Source organism: Trichosurus vulpecula, chromosome 1 (genome assembly GCF_011100635.1).
Source record: "Trichosurus vulpecula isolate mTriVul1 chromosome 1, mTriVul1.pri, whole genome shotgun sequence".
In the NCBI taxonomy this organism is placed as follows: domain Eukaryota; kingdom Metazoa; phylum Chordata; class Mammalia; order Diprotodontia; family Phalangeridae; genus Trichosurus; species Trichosurus vulpecula.
The window spans coordinates 439,896,554-439,917,430 of NC_050573.1; the positions used below are offsets into that span (position 1 = coordinate 439,896,554).

Sequence of the window (20,877 nt, forward strand, 5' to 3'; positions counted from 1 at the left end):
ATTATGTTGATAATCATATTTTTTTCATCAAGGATCAGCATATTTTGCTTATCAAGAGAAGAAAACATTGCCTTAGAAACTTTGAAGCTTCCTATGATTTACATTTGACTAATAGTTAAGACCTAAAATTGTCCTAAAGTCAACTATGTTCACCAACTCCCTGTTCCTCTTTCCCCCACATTTCTTATGCTTCAGTCTATCAGCAGAAGCTATACATTCTTTGGCTTTCAGAATAAGAAAATAAAGAAACAGTTTTGCCTATAAACAATTTAAGAGTTTGAGGAAAGACAAAAAGCCTAGTCTTTGTTTGACTAGCCTTATCTGACTACTCTCTATGCTTTTCTGAATTTCTCAAGTTTTAAGGCCTGACACTCAAGAACATGACTTGTCTAGATGATGACAATAATAGCTAGCATTTGTACTGTGCTTTAAGGTATGCAAAGCACTTTATAAATATTATCACACATAGGACTACACAACTAAGCTAGTTAAGTCTCTGAGGCAGGATTTGAATTCCAGTGTTCATGACTTGAGGTCCAGTATTCTATACAATAAGCCATCAGCTGCTTTTAGAGGCAAACTCTGCACAGGTACAAGGGGAAGCACAATGGGGTATAAAGAGTAAATACTATTTGAAGATGCCTAGGTCTGAATCTGGGCCTTGCTGCTGACGAGGTATGGGACCACGGGCAAGTCATATTACCTCTCAGGCCTTAATTTCATCATCTGTGAAATGGTAAAGCCTCTGTCTAGCCTAACCTTGGGCAATTCTGAGGGCATCATGCCAAACAAGGTCAAACTGAACATTGTTCCCAGCCCTTTACTTCTGGCAATGGCATTAAGTGAAGGTTTGTATCCAGGTATGCCCCTCCCTAACTATCACTAATTTTTTTTTGAAAATAGTATTTCAAGTGAAATTATATTAAAAATGGCAGAATTATTTCTATAACAACAGAATAAATGGGAACTTCAATCCTAGACAGAAAAAAATTGTAACTATATAAGCTTAATATCCTTACAGAGAAGTGAAACTATAAGAAAGAACTGCAGAGAGTAAGCCAGATAAAGCTACCTGGATAAGCCAACAGGGCTGAAACAGAACCCTGAAGCTCGTGGATTGAAGAGATCCCTAAGTTTGGTAATTAATACCAGCAAAGAAGTACCACAAGTACAAAGTACTAGGTACCAGTAAAGAAGTCAAGATTTTAACTGGATGGTTATGCATTGAGAAGTGAAGGATTGAAGGTGGAAAAAAATATATAGATATAAATGGGGCTTTGATTGGCATTTGCAAACTCTGACAGAAATAATAAAATCCTCTATTATCTACCTAGAAATAAACACTCTTTGGTTAAGTTTAGACATTGATTCTTTTAAAAAAAATTGAGAAAGGTACAATCAAATGCCCTAAAGGAAACAAAGCCCTAGAAGGAGGAAGAAAATTGATGAGAACTGTAACTTAAGTGTTCAGGAACTGACCTGCTTGTTCCCAATCCTTGATGCCTTTTGTAAGACAGGAGAAACTGGGAGACCAATAGGATAATGACTTTAAATATGCATTAAGTTGGCTTGAAACTTTTAAAACCTCATTTCTTCTCTTTTCCTTTATTTTCCAGAAGTAGATAGTGGAAAAATTTCATCAGTAATTTGTTGTCGTAAATGCAGCTAATACTGATTAAGACTCATCCCTTATCAGTGCACTGTTTGTGTAAAAAGCTTAAAATCTCTCAGTGATAAATTTAAGTCAACAATCATTTATTAAACACTTACTATGTGCCAGATACGTGCTAAGCTTTGGGGATTCAAAGAAAGGCAGCCCTCACACCAGAGGTACTAGTCTTCCCTAAACAAGAAGCTTATAGGCTAATGTGGGAGAACACATACAAGCAAATATATACAAACAAGATAGATACAAGATAAACTGGAGATAATCCAAAAGTTAAGGCATGAAGATTAAGGAGGAATAGGAAGGGCTTCTTGTAGAGGGTGAGACTTTAGATGAAACTTGAACAAAGCTAGGAATTTAAGATGAGGCGAGAGAGAGAATGAAGGACAATCAGTGAATGAATAAAAAAAATTACAGAAGTGAAGAATAAAGATTCAAACTGGGAACTTGGGTTGAGCTGAGCTGATCTTTGGGGAAGAATTTTACGATGAAATGTATACCTGTCAAATTACTTAGGTTGGGATAACTCTGTGCATGCAGCATCTCCTTATGACATCATCTTCAAATGTTAAGAGAATGCATCCTTAGCTTCCCTTTAGCCATTAAAGATCGATCAACCATAAATCTATATATTTTTCCTTGAGCCTATTAATGTTTTTAGATTGTACAAACATCTTGTCATTATAAAGGACATATTTGCTAAGAGCTACTTAAGGCAAGACTTACTTATCCTAAAAATGGCTGCTTCAAGTAGTGCCCCTTAGATTTCAATTCATTACAACTAACACATTAAGCACCTACTATGTGTAAGGCACTGTGCTATTTAGACAGACAGAACACAGGCCGTGCTTTCTAGGAACATAATTTAACGGGAGGGCAAATACACAAATTACACTAATATAAAGGAGAGGGAGAGAGTACAAAGGAAAAGTTCAGGCAATGTTCTATGGCAAATTTGAGGAGAGAGATCACTTTTACCTCAGGGCGTCAGAGAAGACATCATGGAGAAGGTGGCCTCTAATTTGAGCCTTGAAGTTCAGTAGTCAGAATCTAGTGAACAAGTCCACATTTGCCCTATCAAAATTTTATGTATTTTAATAAGATTCTCAAGGTTACGATTAGACTACACATAGGTAGTGATTTTTTACTTTATAATTTTAAGCTTAAATATAACAATTATATTTCATAATCATATAACATGTATTTTATATAACTGTATATGGAAAAAAATACCTTCTCTTCATTGGCTGTAAAGCAATCTGGATCTTTCCTTTTCTTTTTCCCTTTTTTATCTTTATTTTGTTGTGTGGTGGGAGTCTGGTAGGACTGCAAATCTACTCGGGAATGAAACTGATATCTACCACTTTCCACATCACAGTAGTAATAAATTCCAGTAGAAGGATCATAATACAGTTGATTTTCCTTTCAAAGGAGACAAGAAAACAATGAGGTCTATTAATGCAAAAAGTCAATTTAATTCAAGTAACATTAAGTTTAACATAAATACCAATAAATATGCCCAATATTGTACATCTTCACAGTTTTCTTAAATACTCTATATTATTAAACATGCTTTAAATTGATAGGTTATGCATGTCTCCTTTCATTAGCAAACCATGGGAAACGAAAACCATACAAAAGGTGGCCAGTAAATACAAAACTATACAGTAGAATAATTGTGCAATTCAAGACAAGGGCCACCCCACCCCCAACAAAAAAGCTGATTGTATGATTTCCAATTCTATAAAGGTAACTCTATACGATCACTTTAAAACCGCCAGGTACAACCTCTAAAAGCCTAAGATTCATAAAATATGCACCTCTCCTTAATTGTTAAGATGTACTTAGCAGATAATGACAAAATGAAGACTGTCAAACTCTCCAGTAATGAAATAACCCAAGAAACTAATGAACAGCCTTGATAAAATTTAATCTTTTTATAGCGAAAGCATTTAAAAACTATGCTTACACTTACAAAATAGCATTTGAGTTTCAACAGATTATGGTTTAAAAGTAAAAAATAAATTAATGAAAAATCTTTTGCATTAAATATAGACACATACATACCCCCCCTAGGGCTATACAGCCAAAGGAAAATAAGGCCAGACTGAAAATTCTACAGCTATTCTGTAGTATAAAGCCATACAAATCAGTCCCTGAAAACACTAATTTGCTGCATATTCAAGATTAAGATTGATTCTCAGCAACATGACCAACAAAAACTCAGTCCAAATCTGATTTAACCTTGATCACACAATTATTTGGAGGAAATAATTAGTAATTTTCCTTTGTTCTCTGACAAAAATCTGTATTAGCAGAAGGCAACAACTTGTCATTCTATCTATGTATATTTTCTTATTGAGTCACTTTTACACACCAAGAGTAAAAAATTGTGGCAGCTAGGTAGTACAATAGATAGAACACTGGCTCTTTAAGTCAAGGAGTGCCTGAGTTCAAATCCGACCTCAGACACTTGACACTAGGGGACCCTGGGTAAGTCACTTAAACCCAACTGCCTCAAATCAAAAAAAAAACAACACTACCCCCCAAAAAAGAGTAAAAAATTAATGATATTCAAACAAAATAAACACTGTTAAAAATAAGATTGTTTGAAGCAGAGGAAATGTTTTCATTTTTCCTATTAATAGCTCAATGTAACAACACTCTAATAATATATCTTTATTACATTTAGCATTTGTGTAACACATTCACAAAATATTGAATTTCTTCTCCAAATTTCCTTTGTATTTTCAAGGGCAAATAGAAAGTTAAAATCTGATGTCTGCAGTTTCTGGCTTGGGGAAAAAAACCAAAAAAATTATTACTGATACTGTATTTCTTCTACCTGTACAGCCTGAGAAAAAGAAACATTCTCTACTTGGTAAAGTTACAACTTAGAAAACAGAATCAACTAAACAAGCGGCGTTGAGTACCCAGGTCTGTACTGGCTACTTGCTGAACCAAATGATTTCAAATATGCCCGTTTGAACACTGAAATCTCTTAGGAGTAATTGAATCTCTTTAAAATAATCTTCAGTTTTCTCATAGCTAATATTATCAAAAATTGCAGGAGGCTCTTCTTGGTTTATAGATTTTCAGGTTTCTTTTTAAAAAGATTTTGGTATTCCCTAGTAGCTTTTCTACAGGTGACCGAAGTGAATAAAAATAGCCTATGACTCAAGTCACTCCAGTTTTGCTGTCATAATCAACCCTGTCAACTTGACATTTACAAATACAAGTATTTTCCTTTCTACTTACAAAAAAGAATAATTTATAATAGAATCAGAGACTCAGAATAGTCATAGTGTAGGACTGGTATAAATATCACCTCCATTTTACCGATTAAAAAAAACTGGACCTCTGAGAAGCAACATGATTTGCCTGAGGTCAATGCTAGTGAGCATCAATGCTGGGATTCAAACCTCAGTTTTCAGACTAATGCTAGTGTTATATCCACTACCCCATGTTAACTGAAAAACCCTGTATAGTCCCAAGCCCTTAGCTGAAGGCTATGAAAAACTGAGAAAAATCTGTAGTCAAGATTGAAGAGCTTTATTTCACTTTAAAAGGATATCTCAACACAAAATACTGTAATGGAACTAATAGCCTTGTTAGAGCCTTTATTCAAGGGAAGGGAAGGGAAGCACAAAGGAAGGCATCACTTTTATAACCATCAATTTGTGAGCATGTCAGCCAGTCATAAGCCCTCACAGGTTCTACACCAAGGTGGAAGGCAGCAACAGGTTTTCATTCAAACACCAGACAACACCTGGCCAGACAAAATCATTCCCCAAAGCCAAAAGATGACAAACAATTTTTCACCACAGTGTCTAACAAACCTTGGCTACTAAGGTTTGGAAGACTTATCTATATCAGCAGAAGAAATGCCCACACTGAAATATGCATTATCAGTGTAACTCATAACTATACAGTGGGATGGGCCAACTGGATCATAGTGCTTAGACTTCTTTGATCACCCAGGTTAGTTATAGCCACCATACCACCACTCTTCCCTCTTTAACCAGCATGAATACCTTACATATCAGCCTAGGGAAGGTTGAATTTTCAAGGTTCACTCAGGCTCTCCTTCTGGCTCAAAATTCAGCTCAATCTCCCTATGTTTCAATGCATATCTAGCCCAGAAAAGTTCAATTTTTGTGCTCAAATCATTAGAATTTAACTACTGGCCTCCAACTAAGAGAAACAAAGTCAACATTTTTTCCTTATACTTCCTACATTAAAATAATTTGTACTGCATACAAAATGTGATTAATAAAGTCCAAATGCCAAGCACCAAAACTGGGACCTGAAAATTTAACTTTATATGTGTTCGAACAGAACTTTAAACCGTATTAACCTTTATTTATCTTGCTTTATAAAACCGTGAAGACATTAAAACCCAACCGGTAATCCATTTTGCTACAACTTATTTTGGAATATAGATAAAAGACTGTGAATGACTAAAGAGAAAATATCCTACTTAGAATTCTAAGTGCAAGAATTAAAATATTTGGTTATTTTCAATGTTTTTCATATAAGTTAGTACTTATGGACAATTCATGCTTAAAAGTCAAATCCTGTTTGCAACATCACAATTACGGAATGGTGTAATTATAATGGTGCAATATAAAAAAATGAGGACAGTGATCTCTTTAAATACAATGTAAGTGGTTTTAGTAGAACACTATAATAAATAAAAATAATGAAGGATAATATGGAATTGCAATAGTTCTAACATAATATTCTTCCTTAAATTTAAATGTCTTAAAGGTTATAAATTTAAGCAAGAGGACAGTGATACCTCAATGAATGAATCCTCTGGGAATGAAGCTCCTTTATAATGAAGTCAGCCATGTTAAAAAATAAAACAAAACAACAATCTTCATAAATCATGTGAAGTAGTGTTGGTCTAAATTATGTGGCTCAACGGCAACGTTCCAGCTAAGCTGCATCAATGTGCAGACATTCATAAGCAAAAACACTTTCAAGTATAGCTTCTATTTGGCCATTTGGCTAAGCTGGTCTTTCAGTTTCCTGGTCTCTGCATTCTGTGTCCTTTTCTCTCTTTTGTGTAAAACTTTACCCCTACTGAGTGTTCTACAGTCCTTCTCATTACCATTAAGACAGGAAAAAAATCTAATGTCTTATCATTTACACCTGATGACTGCTAATATTTTGAAATTCAATTACCTCAGACATTTACATTTCATATATATTATTTATAACTGTGGAATGAAAAGTTTTGTCAAGCAGATGAGAGAGATATTGTAAGGTGAAGGTTTCCCCTGAAATTGCTCTACACTAATCATAAGGTATATTGTAATACTATCCTGAAAATAAGTCATAGAATTCTAGAGCTGGAGAGAAACTTTTAAAAAAATCTAATCCAATCTTTTCATTTTACTGATAAGGAAACTGAGGTACAAAGGTGTAATCTATAGTCACAAAGATAGTAGCTAAGCAGGGTCTACTTGATTTAAGGGGTAAAAGGGGAAGAGTGTCTAGAAGGGATTATCCAAGAACTCTTTCCCAGTTAGCTTCCCTGTTCTAAGTATGATCAGGGATGAGCCTGACCTAGTAGAAACTAGAATCTTTCAGATACAAAGAAAAGTTTCATCCATGGTCCTTTCAACCAGGATCCTATAATTATATATTTACAGCAGAAAGAGCCTTAGAAATCATGAGTCCAATACCCTCATTTCATAAATTAGGAAACTGAGGCCCAAAAAAGGTGGCTAACTGGTCCAAGGTCATGTAGCTAGTAAGAGGACGACTTAGGTTTTGAACCTTGCTTTAAGAGACCCCCTTCTCCTTGACCTCAATGCTACTTTCTCCTAACTCTTATGAGACTGTCCTACACTGCCAGATGTATATTTATGTTCTATTTTAAATGCATTTTTAAATAAGAGTTATTCCCCAATTGATAAAGGGGCAAAGGATACTAACAGGTAGTTTTCAAAAGAAATCAAAGTTACCAGTATTAAAATGCTCTATATCACAAATTTAAAATATATAAGGTTAAAATGTCATAATATAAAAAGGTATAATTTATATTTTTAAATATAAATTTATATTTAATAAATGTCATATAAAAATGCTGAAATCTCTGGCTACAAATATGCAAATTAAAACAACTCTGAGCTACCACCTCACACCTATCAGATTGCCTAACATGACAGAACAGGAAGAAGACAAATGCTGGAGAGGATGTGGGAAAATAGGGACACTTATACACTGTTAGGTGGAGTTGTCAACTGGTCCAACCATTGTGGAAAACAATTTGGAACTATGCCCGAAGGGCTATAAAACTGTGTATACCCTTTGACCCAACAATATCACCACCATTAGGTCTGTATCCCAAAGAGATCAAAGACAAAAAAGATCTTTTTGTGGTAACAAAGAACTAGAAATTGAGGGGATGCCCATCAACTGGGAAATGGCAGAACAAGTTGTGGTAGGTGATTGTGATGGAATACTATTGTGCTATAAGAAATGACGAGCAGAATGATTTCAGAAAAATATCAAAAGACTTATGTGAACTGATGCAAAGTGAAGTGAACAGACCCAGAGCCAAGAGAACATTGTACAAAGAAATAGCAATATTGTAATGATAACAACTGATAATTCCAAAGGGCTCTCAATGAAAAATGTTTCCATCTGCAGATAGAGAACTGATGGGCTCTGAGTAAAGATTGAAATACACTTTTTCACTTTATTTTTCTTGCCTTGGGAGGGGGGGACAGACCACATGGCTAGTTCGCATTAACTTCACATGTGGGTTTCATATCACTTGCCTTGTCAATAGGTAGGGCAAGGGTTGGAGTGAGGAAGAGAATTTGGAACTCTAAATATAAAAAAGAATCTTAAAATAAGCTCCCTTTCTGGAGACTATCCCCACACTTTCCTTGCTTAGCAGGTCACATTCACTGTAGGAATGAGAAAGTATGAGCTACATCACTGTTATCAAATCATGTGTAAGTAAGATGTAGCATGATTCAGTGAGATAAAACACAACACTGAAAATCAGGAACTCATTATACTTCTGCTACAATTAATAATCTGTCCTATGCTTCTGTTTTCTCATTTACTGAAAATGAATACTGGGAGATGGATTAATAAAATGTGTGATGCTAATGTACATGTGCTTGCTTATGATAAATAAAAGTATTACTGAGATTTTAAGATACTTAGTTATTTCATATGGATTTATGTAAACAAAAAATAATTTATCATGAAACTTGAATAACAGATCCCATTTGGTCCCATTTTTTCCCTTTCAGCCCATAGTATTAAAAAAAACTTCAATTACTTTGAAAATATTATGAAGAAATGTAAATTTCTGTATCCAAAATATCCACTGTTCTTGCAATGATGTAATTACTAAGAACCTCTCCCCAAAATGCTAAGCATTTTCATATGCTTTTATATAGAAATTAAAGTATAAATGACAAAATGAAGCTGTGATAGACCTCGAACAAAAAAATCCTGGAAGTACCACAACATTCTGTGATCTCTAAATATATTTCAATAATTCTGAAAAGTTAAAAAGCATAATTTCCTTACCTTTCTTTTGTGCTTAGATTTAAACATGATTATCAAGATCAATTACAGTGTACAATAGCAAAGAAAAGATTCTGAGAGACTTACTGAATCATAGTAGAATCCAGTGCTGTGATCATAATATAACCCAGTACTTTCATCATAACTAAATCCAGTCTGTGATACAGCAGCTTCTGCAGCAGCTCTCAAACTTTCAGCTAATGATGAACCATCTAATTCGGCATTTTCTGCTGCTAATACACCTTCTGCTTCCTAGGTAAGTGAAAAGTGTTTGAAATGAGACATGTTTCTTGGAGAGAGCCAATAAGTAAGCATAAATAGGCTTTGACCTAAGAAACTGATTAAAAATAATATGACTCAAGAAACAGAAAAAAGCTCTACTCAAGATGATGGGAGACTTCAATGTTCAGTGAAAAGTCTGGCTTTTTATTCCTTAAGGTATTCCATTTAAATTTGACCCAAACTCAAAGTTAGCATATGATAGCTAATGAATAACCAATGTTAAGCCAACAATGGTTAGTCTGGTATCTTTTCTTATTTCTTAGATAAACATTTAATTCATAGAAGCAGAACAGTAAATAATAAACGCTGAAGGGAAAAATAAATGGGACTATACTGCTATCTTCAAAAATGTGTATTTTTGTTTCATGCTTAAAACTTCCTTGGTTTTTAACTTTTGGAAGTTATTTCCCTCACGTTACCAAAAACTACTAAAGGAATTTACATAAGGAAATATTTATAACAGATGATACAATATTAGGCATTTGGTGACTACTCATCATGAATTTTCGTAGTATGACACACAAATAAAAAAATCTACATCTATGGAAATTCTAGTTCTAGCTGCCCAAGGATTTATATACTCTGCTTTTATGTATAATTATTTAAATTCTAGTTTCATCTATTTCATAATGACGAAAATATCAGTTAGACTGAACTTATATAATGGAAAAGTCAGGAAAAAAAAAGATACCAGGTAATAAAAGTCTGATTTTAGCAAGTCTATTACCTGTGAATTGGAGGTAAAATTGTCCTCTTGTTCATATTTAGCATTTTCTGCTGTATTAGCGCCAGTGTGACCCTCATTCTCTCCATGTAATGGGTCTGTAGAATTATGATTGGGCTCTTCATGCTCTTGATTGTGTTCAAGTGGAAGTTCAGCCCCCTTATCTGAAGGACTGACATTCCGATAGTATGTCTGATAATAATAATCTGTAGCAAAAGTAAAGTAAATTATATCAGGCAGGTCATAAAGGACTTCATATTTTCATAGTATTTTTGTGATCAATGAAGGAAATTAAAAAAACAGTGTTGTCAAATTATAACCATGTTGATTCCTATCACCCATTTAATGTATTTTAAAAGCTTCCACAGAATGTTTCAAGAAATTTTCAATAATAAATCTCCTTTCTGGCACCTCTAGTAACTTAGCTTTAAAACTTTTAAAGAAGGGAATTACCAGAGAAAGATACAAAGAATGAAATATTAAATTAAACTAAATAATCCTCAGCATATGCTAACTCTCTCTCTATAGATTCCTTGCCATCTCTACTCTCTACATGACAGCAACTGAGTAGAAGGACTTGGTCTGCCCAACATGACAGCTTTGTACGGTATGGAGGGAAGTGCAACACACTTGGAACTAGAAGAGCCAGGCTTGAATTCTAGCTTATTATTAGATGCATGCCCTGGGTGTACACCACCTATCTCACAGGGTTATTGGGAAGAAAACACTTGGTAAACGAAACTGTAAGTTTCTAGATAAGTGTGCGCTCTTTGAACTGAAGCTCATACATGTACAGAGATGAACCTACGAGTTCACCAGTTCAGGCCAAATGGCATCCAAAGTTAGGTATACAAAATAAAGAGTTTGGGGAAAAAAAATCACTGTGACTCAAATCAGTTAAAAATCCGTCAGGATCACTGACTCTATTATTTAGATTTAGCCCACAATGCTAATAAAGCCAAGGTCATGGGCAGTGTCCCCTAAGAGGCAGTTAGCTTTACACTGAGTAAATACTCAGTAGTACTCTCACAAATTATAGCACTAATCTCAAATCAGTGACCTCAAAGATATGTGCCTTTTTGTTACACGAAGGCTCATGTGAGAAGGTAGATGGCTCAGATCCATCATTCATCACCACTACTGAAAACATGATTCAAAATAATCCTCCTGGTGACATTCCGTCAGCAATATATTCCTATATGAAGCACAGCAAGCACATGCCAATCACCTCCATTCAAAGGGTTATCTGATTTTTTGTAGTCAACACACTGTACTGAATTGAACAACAGGACAAAACATTCTTCCATATACTTAGCTGTTTATTTTAAATTTAAAGAAAGACAGGTCTAAATTGGGCTGGTTCAAGTTAAAAGAGGCACTTCCTCATTGCATACTAAATACCTGAGGTTGACCAAGGAGTGTAGTCTTCGGTTTGGACTTCTACATCAGACTTGTTATTTTCTTTTTTTTTCCTATAATGGATTTCATTACTGAGCTCTTCTACCTGAAAGAAAACAAAGGGTTATTAAAAAAAAATAAAACATAGAACTTTTACCCAATTACATACAACATTGTATAATGACTACTAACAGTATTATTCTAGGTAAAAGCTGTCAAGTTGGTTTTTTTTAAGTATACAAAGGGCAGTTGGTCTCTTTTCTAAAACGTGACACCATCACTGAGTTGCTTTCATCTTTCCCATTTAATCCGAGGAATTGGATATAATCATTCTTAATATCGCCTGCATTAACTCTTACAGAAATCAGTAACTAATTGAAGGAAATGAAAGAACTCCCTACATAGACTCTTTGTATCCAATATGTCAAAGGGTTTATAAATATGATGCTGATATTAAAAAGGTTAGTAGTTCTCCATAAAGAATTAAAAAACTAGAAAAATACAAATTTCTATCTATATTGTAATTAAATCTGTAATATTACTCAGTGCCCTTCAACCTTAATAATATGTACTTAATTAAATGAATTAATGCAGTTTAAACGGTTTTTTGGCACATATTTCTTAAAATAGCAGTTTCATGATTAAAAATCACTGCTCTGGAAGAAAGAAACTATGTTAGCTACTGAGATATTGCTACTCTATGTGTGCCTATGCCATCTGAGTCCTTGAAGGGACGCTAAGTGTATCACTCTGATATCCAGGGCATTTGACTTGAAGAAAAGCAAAAGTTGCTTTTTCCACATGCCACGGCCTAACACAGATTTAACATAAAACAGTGTGAGTTCTCTGTAAGTCGTGTTCTCTTTGCTCTGTCAATTGTCCATAGGTAGGCTACAACGTCTGTGGCGATGTGCTAGATATGCAGTCAGCCTGAATTATTCATATTGTTAACAACTTACAAGCAGATAAAAAGGGGCAGTAGGGAGAGGGTTGACATGAAAGACTGAAGTAACTTGTGAGACTATTTTATCCATTTCAATTATCCATGCCATCTATTCTCCTATTACACTCATAATCAAGCAGGTCTTAAAAACCTGGTAAAAACACTTCCAAATTATACTGCAACAAATTTATATATAAAAAACCAACTTAGGACCACATTCTTTAAAAATTATAATTTCCTTCTGAAGCTCCCTATCTCAGCTTGCCCCCCTTCTTCTTCCTACAGTTTTTGGTTTATTGAATTGAAAAAGTCAACTATACAAACATTCCTAAGGAAACAATAACAACGTGAAAGAGCAATTAGATGGCACAGAGAAGAGAGTGCCAAACCTGGTGTTAGGAAGACTCTTCTTCCTGAATTCAAATCCAGCTGCAGACGCTTACTAGCTGTGTGACCCTGAGCAAGTCACTTAATCCTGTCTCAGTTTCCTCATCTGTAAAATGGGCTTGAGAAGGAAATGGCAAACCTCTACAGTATCTCTGCCAAGAAAGCCCCAAAGGGGGTCATAAAGAGTTGGACACAACCGACAACAGTTTGGAAGAAAGTGCACTAACAACTGGGCACAGATATGAGAGATGCTGTATGGTCAAGTCTGAGGAAGGTCAGTGCGGCTGGACTGCAGAATGTGGGAGGAGGAGCAGTGTCCCCCTGAGGCTAAAAATCTAAGTTTGAGCCAGGTTGTAAAAGGGCTATAAAAGCTAAATTGAGGAGTATGTTTTATCCCAGAGCCAACAAGGAACCACTAGAGTTTATCAAGCATGGATGTGACACGGTCAGATCCGTGCTTTCAGAAAATCATTTTTGCAGCAGCATGGAGGATGAATTGGAGTAGGGAGAGATCTGAGGCTGGTAGACCCATCAGAAGCTCAGTACAAGTGAAAGGAATTGATTGGACATATAGGGTCAGAGGAAACGAGAACTCTAGGATAATGATGAAATTATGAACCTGGGAGATAGGAAGCATAGTGCTGCCTTCCAAAGGGAAGTTTGGAAGAAAGGTTGATTTGGGGGAAAAGATAAGTTCTATTTTAGACATGATAGATGTGAGGCCTCTAGGATATCTAGTTTTAAAAGACTAATAGGCAATTGGTAATACAGGGCTAAAAACTCAGAAGACTGGAGAAACTTCAACAGATATTGAAGTCAACTGAACTCAAAGGAGGTAATGTAGTGAGCAGGAGAGAAAGAGAAAGGGAAGGAGGGAGAGTGGGAAGAGTAGAAAAAGAACAGGAGAGAAGGGGAAGAGAGAGACAGAGAAACACAGAAGGAGGGAAAAAGAGGAAAAGACAGAAGAGGGCCCAGGACAAAGACTCAGGGAACACCAAGAGTTAAGGGATGTGATACTGATGATGAACCAGCAAAGGATAATGAGAAGGAGCAATCAGATAGGAAGAGAACCAGGAGAATGTAGTAGTGCCTCGAAAACCTAAAGAGAAGAAAGCGTAGAGAAAAGAAAGCGTGCAACAGTGTCAAATGCAGTGGACAGTTCAAGAACTGAGAAATGACTTGAAATTAAATGATACTGGTAACTTTCATGAGAGCAGGTTCAGTAGAGTGATTAATTTGGAAGCCAGATAGAAAAGGGTTGAAGAATGACAGAAAAAAGGAGTAAAAGTTTATGAGTGGTGACAGTTTTTTTCTAGGAGTTTGGCTGAGAAAGAGAGGAGTACTATAGGACAGCTTGAATTGATAGCAAGGATCTAATCAAGGGGTGGTGGAAGATGAACATTTCTGCAACTCCTAGAGAAGGAATCAATAGAAAGGGAGGCAAGAAGGGCCACCTTACTTTGTCAGAAACTGGAAAAAGATGTCAAGTGGTTTCTAGATGATGAGAAGGGGAAAAGAAGATGCTCACAGAAGATGTGGGAAAATTAGAACACTAATGCATCATTGGTGGAGTTGTGAATTGATCCAACCATTCTGGAGAGCAAGTAGGAACTATGCCCAAACGGCTATAAAACTGTGCATACCCTTTGACCCAGCAATCCCACCACTATTAAGTCTATATCCCAAAGAGATCATAAAAAAGTTAAAAGGAACCACATGTACAAAAATATTTATAACAACTCTTTGTGTGGTAGCAAAGAATTGGAAATTGAGAGGAAGTCCATCAATTGGGGAATGGTTGAACAAATTGTGGTATATATGAATGTAATGGAATATTACTGTTCCATAAGAAATGATGAGCAGGTGGATTTCAGAAAAACCTGGACTTACATGAACAGATGCTGAGTGAGATGAGCAGAATCAAGAGAACACTGTACACAGTAACAGCAACATAGTGTGATGACTAACTTTGATTGACTTAGCTCTTATCAGCAATGCAAGGATCTACGACAATTCCAAAAGGCTCATGATGGAAAACGCTATTCACATACAGAGAAAGAACTATGGAGTCTTAATGCAGATCAAAGCATACTTATTTTCTCTTTTTTTTTCTTTCTCTTGGTTTTTCCCTGTGGAAATGTTTTTTTAAAAAGGTGCTCATACTGAATGGTCTCATTTTTATTAGTAAAATAAGAGCTAGGGTCCTCAAAGGATGGAGGCATGAGGAGGTTTGGGATAGCTTTTGTAGGGAGTCAGTCAATATTTATTATGTGCCCTGTTCATGCTAAGTACTGGGGATGCAAAAGAAGTCCCTGCCCTCATGAGCTGATAATCTAACAGAAAAGGAATCAGAGAGGAATAAAGGGATTGTTACACTACAATGAAGGCCCAATTGAATTTAGATAGCATGAATTTATAATGAACCCAGTCCACATGGCTAATTCTTCCAGCTTTTACAGCAGCATGTAGGTAGGAGATGGATGGTGGAAGTAGTCTAGGGTCAAGGTTTGGCAAGGACTGAACAGTGATAGGATCGGTTGGATTTGAGAATAATGACACTGTGGCTAAGTATAGGGTCCAGATTGGAAAAGAGGAAAAGTGAAGTAAGAGGTGGGGATAATGGCCTGACAAAGTACTGAGGGGTGGAGGGATTGGAGGTCCTGATGGGAGCCAAAAATATGTTAAGGAGGCATAAGACAGAGGGAGAGATAGAATAACAGGTCATAGTTGGATACAAATTCACAAACATGTAACAATTTCAGCGGATGCAAATGTTGACAGAATGTTTAAATGTCCTCAACTCAACAATGTTACCTTATGATTTACTGTATTAAGTAAACAAATACATTCGAAGTTGGGAAAAAGAGAAACACAATAAACTTGAGAGTAGTATCTATTGCATATGCTGTGTCCTTTTCTTTACAAACAACTTCAATCTTAGGTTACCCAAAAATCATGATAGAATTTAGGACCTTGGATACCAGACTGCCCAATCCTGTCATTTTATAGATAAGAAAAATGTAGCCCTGAATTTTTCCTATCAAAATATTTTGCCAGATTTGTCACTTTTGACTGGAACAAAAGGAATCGTGTGGTGTTTGGAAATTAAGAATCCAGTAATACAAAACTGATTACCTGAACGTAAGTAGCACTGTCTCCCTAAAGTATGTGATATTTAACTAGCTCTAATTTAACTGTTTGAAGCCACTGTTAAAGTGGCTTCAAAAGGAAAAATGGGAGGTAACAAGATATGGAAAAATGTCTTGAGTATAAACTGCCTGCTTTGAAAAACAAAATTAAATTCTGCCTTGGGTTAAACGTGAAATATCACTGTAGCATAAGCTCTGCTCCTTCTAACTGGTTCTTCATTCTTCACTCGCGTGCTATTTTTAAAATACCACATTAAGCCACAATTATATCTCAGCAGTCTCCTTCCAAAAGAACCTCGAGGATGGTGTGCGCCAGGAAAAGATCAGACCTCTGAACAGCATAAAACCCTAGGGCCCGGGAAACACGCTAAAACAACGCAGGTAGGGGGTGGGGGGCTGCTGCTCCCGCGGAGGCCCGGCCTCGGGTTACCTGGGAGCGGAGCTCCTGGTTGCACCGCTCGGCGCCCTGGTACAGGCGCTCCGTGTGCTGCAGCACCTTCTCGATGTCGCGCACTTGGCGCCGGCAGCTGCGCAGCTCCTGCTCCAGCCTCTCCACCTTGCGCCGCAGCTGCACCAGCTCGGGCTCGGGGGCCGGCGGAGACGGGGAGCGGGGCGGAGGGGAAGGGGCCGCGGTGGCCATGGAGCTGGTGCACGACGTCCGCCGCAGCAGCGCCCCGGGAGAGGAGGCCGAAGAGGCCGCGCTCAGGAGGCGGCCCGAGGGCTCAGCGGCAGCCGGAGGACGCGGGACGCGCGGAGCCGCCTGACACTGACATGACGGCGGCTGCCGCCGGCCATGCCTCCCCGAAACGAGCCTCTCGCCGCGCCTGCGGGAACCACGGACAGAGGAATCGAGGCCCAAAGGCACAGTCCAGGCCTTGGTCGTGGGCCCTGCGCGGAGAAGCGGCGGTGGCCGCTACTGTCGGTGCCGGACTCGCGGGCCAACTTCTGAACCACAACAACGAAAACTTTATTGGCAACAACTTTAATTTCTCCGGTTACCGACTGGGCACGGGGAGGGCGGGAAGAGAGGAGCAGACGCACAAGGGCCGCGTCTCACCCGGACGTGTTCCCAGAGCAGAGCCGGAAGTGACGAGAACCCTTAGTCTCCGCTTGCACTCGGGCAGGGGTTTGAGGGGGGAGGGGAAACGGCGGTGGAGTTGATACGCTTGCGCTCTGCAGTGTGGGAGGGCTACCTGGGGAGAGAGTGGCGGGGATAGCCTGGGATCTGGCGTTGAGTGATCTTAGTCTTTCTGGGAGAATGGAAGTTGGATCCTGAGGGCGAGCAGATTGCAGGAGAAGTGGCTGGAAGGTCAGGAAGTCCTGAGTTCAATTTCTACTTCAGAAACTTACTGTCTGGGTGACTCTGGGCAAGTCACTTAACCCATTTGCCTCGATTTTCTCATTTGTAAAATTACACTTATCTCCCAGTATTGTTGTAAGGATAAAATGAGATATTATTTGTGAAACACTTTGCAAACTTTAAAGTGCTATATAAATTCTAGCTCTTATTATTTTCATTTTTCATTTGTCAGGTTTTCACTCGGTATAGCAGCGATGAGAAGTCAGGTAGCCTGGGGTCTTTGGAATTTGCTGCTTATCTTCTTTTTTTGAGTTCATGTGGTAGGTAATTGCTGCCAAAATTGATCTACCACAATGCAGAAATTATTGAAGTAAAAACCTAGATTTTATTAAGCTTAAGCATAGGTGCAGCAGGTGTCAGGAAAAAAATTGACCCGACAGGATCCAAACAAAGCCTCTCACAGACAAAAATTATGTCAGGGTGACAGAGCTAATTCTTTTACATATTGAAATCTTATACATTCATCTTTGGCTTCATGCTTCATCATACTTACTTCAGTGTCATAAAAGTTGAGGAAACTTTGTTAAGCAAAGTCATAGTCTCATACATCCAGTAAGGAAACAGCCAGACTATATAGGTAAACTAAGTCAAGTTACAGATTAGAGGGTTCACAATAAGCTAATTGAGGGGGAGGATTTATATGTCACCAAGACAACCAAGAGAACTGGCAATCAGGGAAATTTTTCCTTACACAGTTAGCGAGAGAAAGCTAACAAATAACTAAATCACTTTGAAGAGCTCAGACTTCCCTTTGGCTTTTATCAGAAGAATGTCAGTCTAACCTTAGCAATTATTATTCCAGGTTTGGGTTAGGTAAGGTTAATATTAACAGAAGACAGGCTTATAGTTAAGCAAAAATTGCAGAAGGAATGACCTGAACCCTGAATAATAAAAATTATCAAAAATAAATAAACAAAAATTCCCATAACAGTTTTCTTCTTTGGAAAATGAGAAGATTGTCCTGGATGGGTACAGAGGGCCCTTCCAGCTCTAGAACTATGATTCTATGAATACAATGTCAAGCTTTACCATCCCTATTATGTGTTTATTTGGTTTGTTCATGGTACTTAGAAGCACAGCACATATAATCAGAAAGACCTAGGTTCAGATCCTATCAGCTATGTGACCCTGGCCAAATCATTTAGCCTTTTTGCACCTCATCTTTTTTATCTGTAAAATGAGACTAATAAGAACACTTAGAGCATGTACCCCACAGAGCAGTTTAAAGATTAAATGAGTTAACATGTAAAATACTTGAAAACCTTAAAGCTAGCTCTCATTGGAGGAACACTACTTTCCCTAGACTTTCTGCACAGCTCTAAGATTCAGAACTCTCCTAATCTGCCCCTCTAAGGAGATGCTCTTTCTCTCAGATTTGGAGGTTAGAAAGGGATTAAATATTTAAGAGAGACTCTGGTCTTAGTGTGTCACTTTCTCCTGACCATGCCATTTCAAAGCCATTCATGCTACCCTGAGTAAAAACATAAGAATTACTAGACTGGGACTTGCTTCTGGGCTATCCAGCATAGGATGTCTGACAGTTAACTTCAAGGGATATTTTAGCAAGAGAACATAGTTTGGTGAGAACCACAAAGATTGGTAATAATGAATTGTGGTTCTATCACCCATAAATGTAAATAACCTTTTTTTTTTTTTGGCCCAGACCTGTGATTTCATATGTGTAGGGAACTCCCAAGGAAGAAACTCCCTTTTTACTAATGCGGATCTGAAACTACTGTGCAGCTTGTAACCTTAGAGAGTTGATAGGGGCATTAAGAGGTTGTGATTTTCTCAGTTTTACACAGCCAGTATGTATCAGAGGGAGGGAGCAGTTGAATGCTGGTATATCTGACTGAGACCAACTCTATCTACTTTTTTTTGGGAGGGGGAGGGCAATTGAGGTTAAATGACTTGCCCAAGGTCACACAGCTAGTACTTGTGTCAAGTGTCTGAGGTCATATTTGAACTCAGATCCTCCTGACTCCAGGGCTGGTGCTCTACTCACTGTACCACCTAGCTGCCCCTACTTTTTTTTTTAATGAAAATCGACTAGAACGTTTTACTTTAAGTAGTACTTCCATTTGTTTATTTATTTAGCTTACCTCTTTAAAACATCATAGTTTAAAGGTGAAAAAAGGGACTTTAGCACTCATCTATTTCAGTCTCTTATAGATGAGGAAACTGAACTGAGAGAGGTGATACCAGACTCTAACTTTGAAAAGACCTCAGATGCCATCTAGTCTAAATAGTACCTAAGCAAGAATCCCCTGTACAAAATATCTGACAGATCTTCAGTCTTTGCTGGAAGACCTCCAGTGAAGATCCACTGTCTTCTGAGGAAACCTCTTCTCCTTTTGAATTGTTCCAATTATTGGGAAGTTTTTCCTCATGCAGCACATATACTATGTTAGGATAACCTAGATTGGAGTTGAGAAAGGATAGCAAACCTGGTGGGGATATCACCTGACCCCTGCCTCTTTAGCACCCACAGGTACTGAAGACCTAGAAAAGAAGGTTCTTGCCACTGATGGTCATGGCTTTGTCAAGTGACTCATCATCAGAAATGGATGTAGTTTATTAATGGAAATAAAACTAGCATTTCTTAAGACCCTACTATGTGAACTAAGCATTTGGGATACAGAAAAAGGCAAAAGCAGTCCTTTTCTTCAAGGACTTTATAGTCAAATGGGGAAGACAACATGCAAACAACTACATACAAAAAAGATAGATACAGAATATTAGATAATATGCATTACTCTCTGCTGTACCCTAAGGACCAGGGGGCCTTTCCATCTGTTTTGCAGTATATGTGTTGTCTCTCCTATTAGAATGTGAATTCCTTAAGAACAGAGATTTTCTTACTTTTTTATTTGCATCCTTAGCACCTAGTAAGTGCTTAATAAGTAATTTTTCGTTGTCAGTGTGAGTAGATCTACCTTCTAAGAGTCTACTGTACCTCTCGTTAGTAATCTGTGCAGTCTGTTTTTCTCCTCTATGCTAAATAGTAGAATCAAATTTAGAATATCCTTCTTGTAGTGTCTTGCAACCCCTACCTCCACCCCTGAAACTATGTCTCTAAATTTTGCAGACATGCTTGCCGGTGCAAATGGGAGTTGGGAAAGTGAGCCCAAAGGAGTGGCCACACAGGGGAGCTTGTCTGGCATTAAATATTGGGCCCTTCAAATATGTGAGGATCTACTGGATCACTTAGGACTCTAGTTATTGGATGCCTTAGTTTTGGGGATCCATCAAAGAAAAATCAACATTTTTTTTCTCTTTTGTTATACATTGTGATCTTATGGTTAGATTTCCAGAGTTAAGCAAAACAAATTCCCTCAATAGCTGTATACACATGAGGCTACGTATATGGATATTTGAATATTGGTCACAAGGAATTTGTTTTTTCTT

At 37.5% G+C, this 20,877-nt stretch overlaps 1 protein-coding gene across 1 annotated transcript in view; it reads right to left on the reverse strand.

Annotated features, from left to right (window-relative positions):
* Positions 1-17,191, reverse strand: part of AGGF1 (angiogenic factor with G-patch and FHA domains 1) — an 80,941-nt gene extending 63,750 nt beyond the window's left edge. Inside the window, exons 1-5 of the mRNA XM_036763222.1 lie at positions 16,540-17,191; positions 11,634-11,736; positions 10,236-10,438; positions 9,314-9,478; positions 2,900-3,088 (exon numbers count right to left, since the gene is read on the reverse strand). Coding sequence (XP_036619117.1) covers positions 2,900-3,088; positions 9,314-9,478; positions 10,236-10,438; positions 11,634-11,736; positions 16,540-16,749 — 870 coding nt within the window. The 5' untranslated portion in view covers positions 16,750-17,191. The remainder of the gene's footprint in view (positions 1-2,899; positions 3,089-9,313; positions 9,479-10,235; positions 10,439-11,633; positions 11,737-16,539) is intronic.
* Between the last annotated feature and the right edge of the window lie 3,686 nt (positions 17,192-20,877).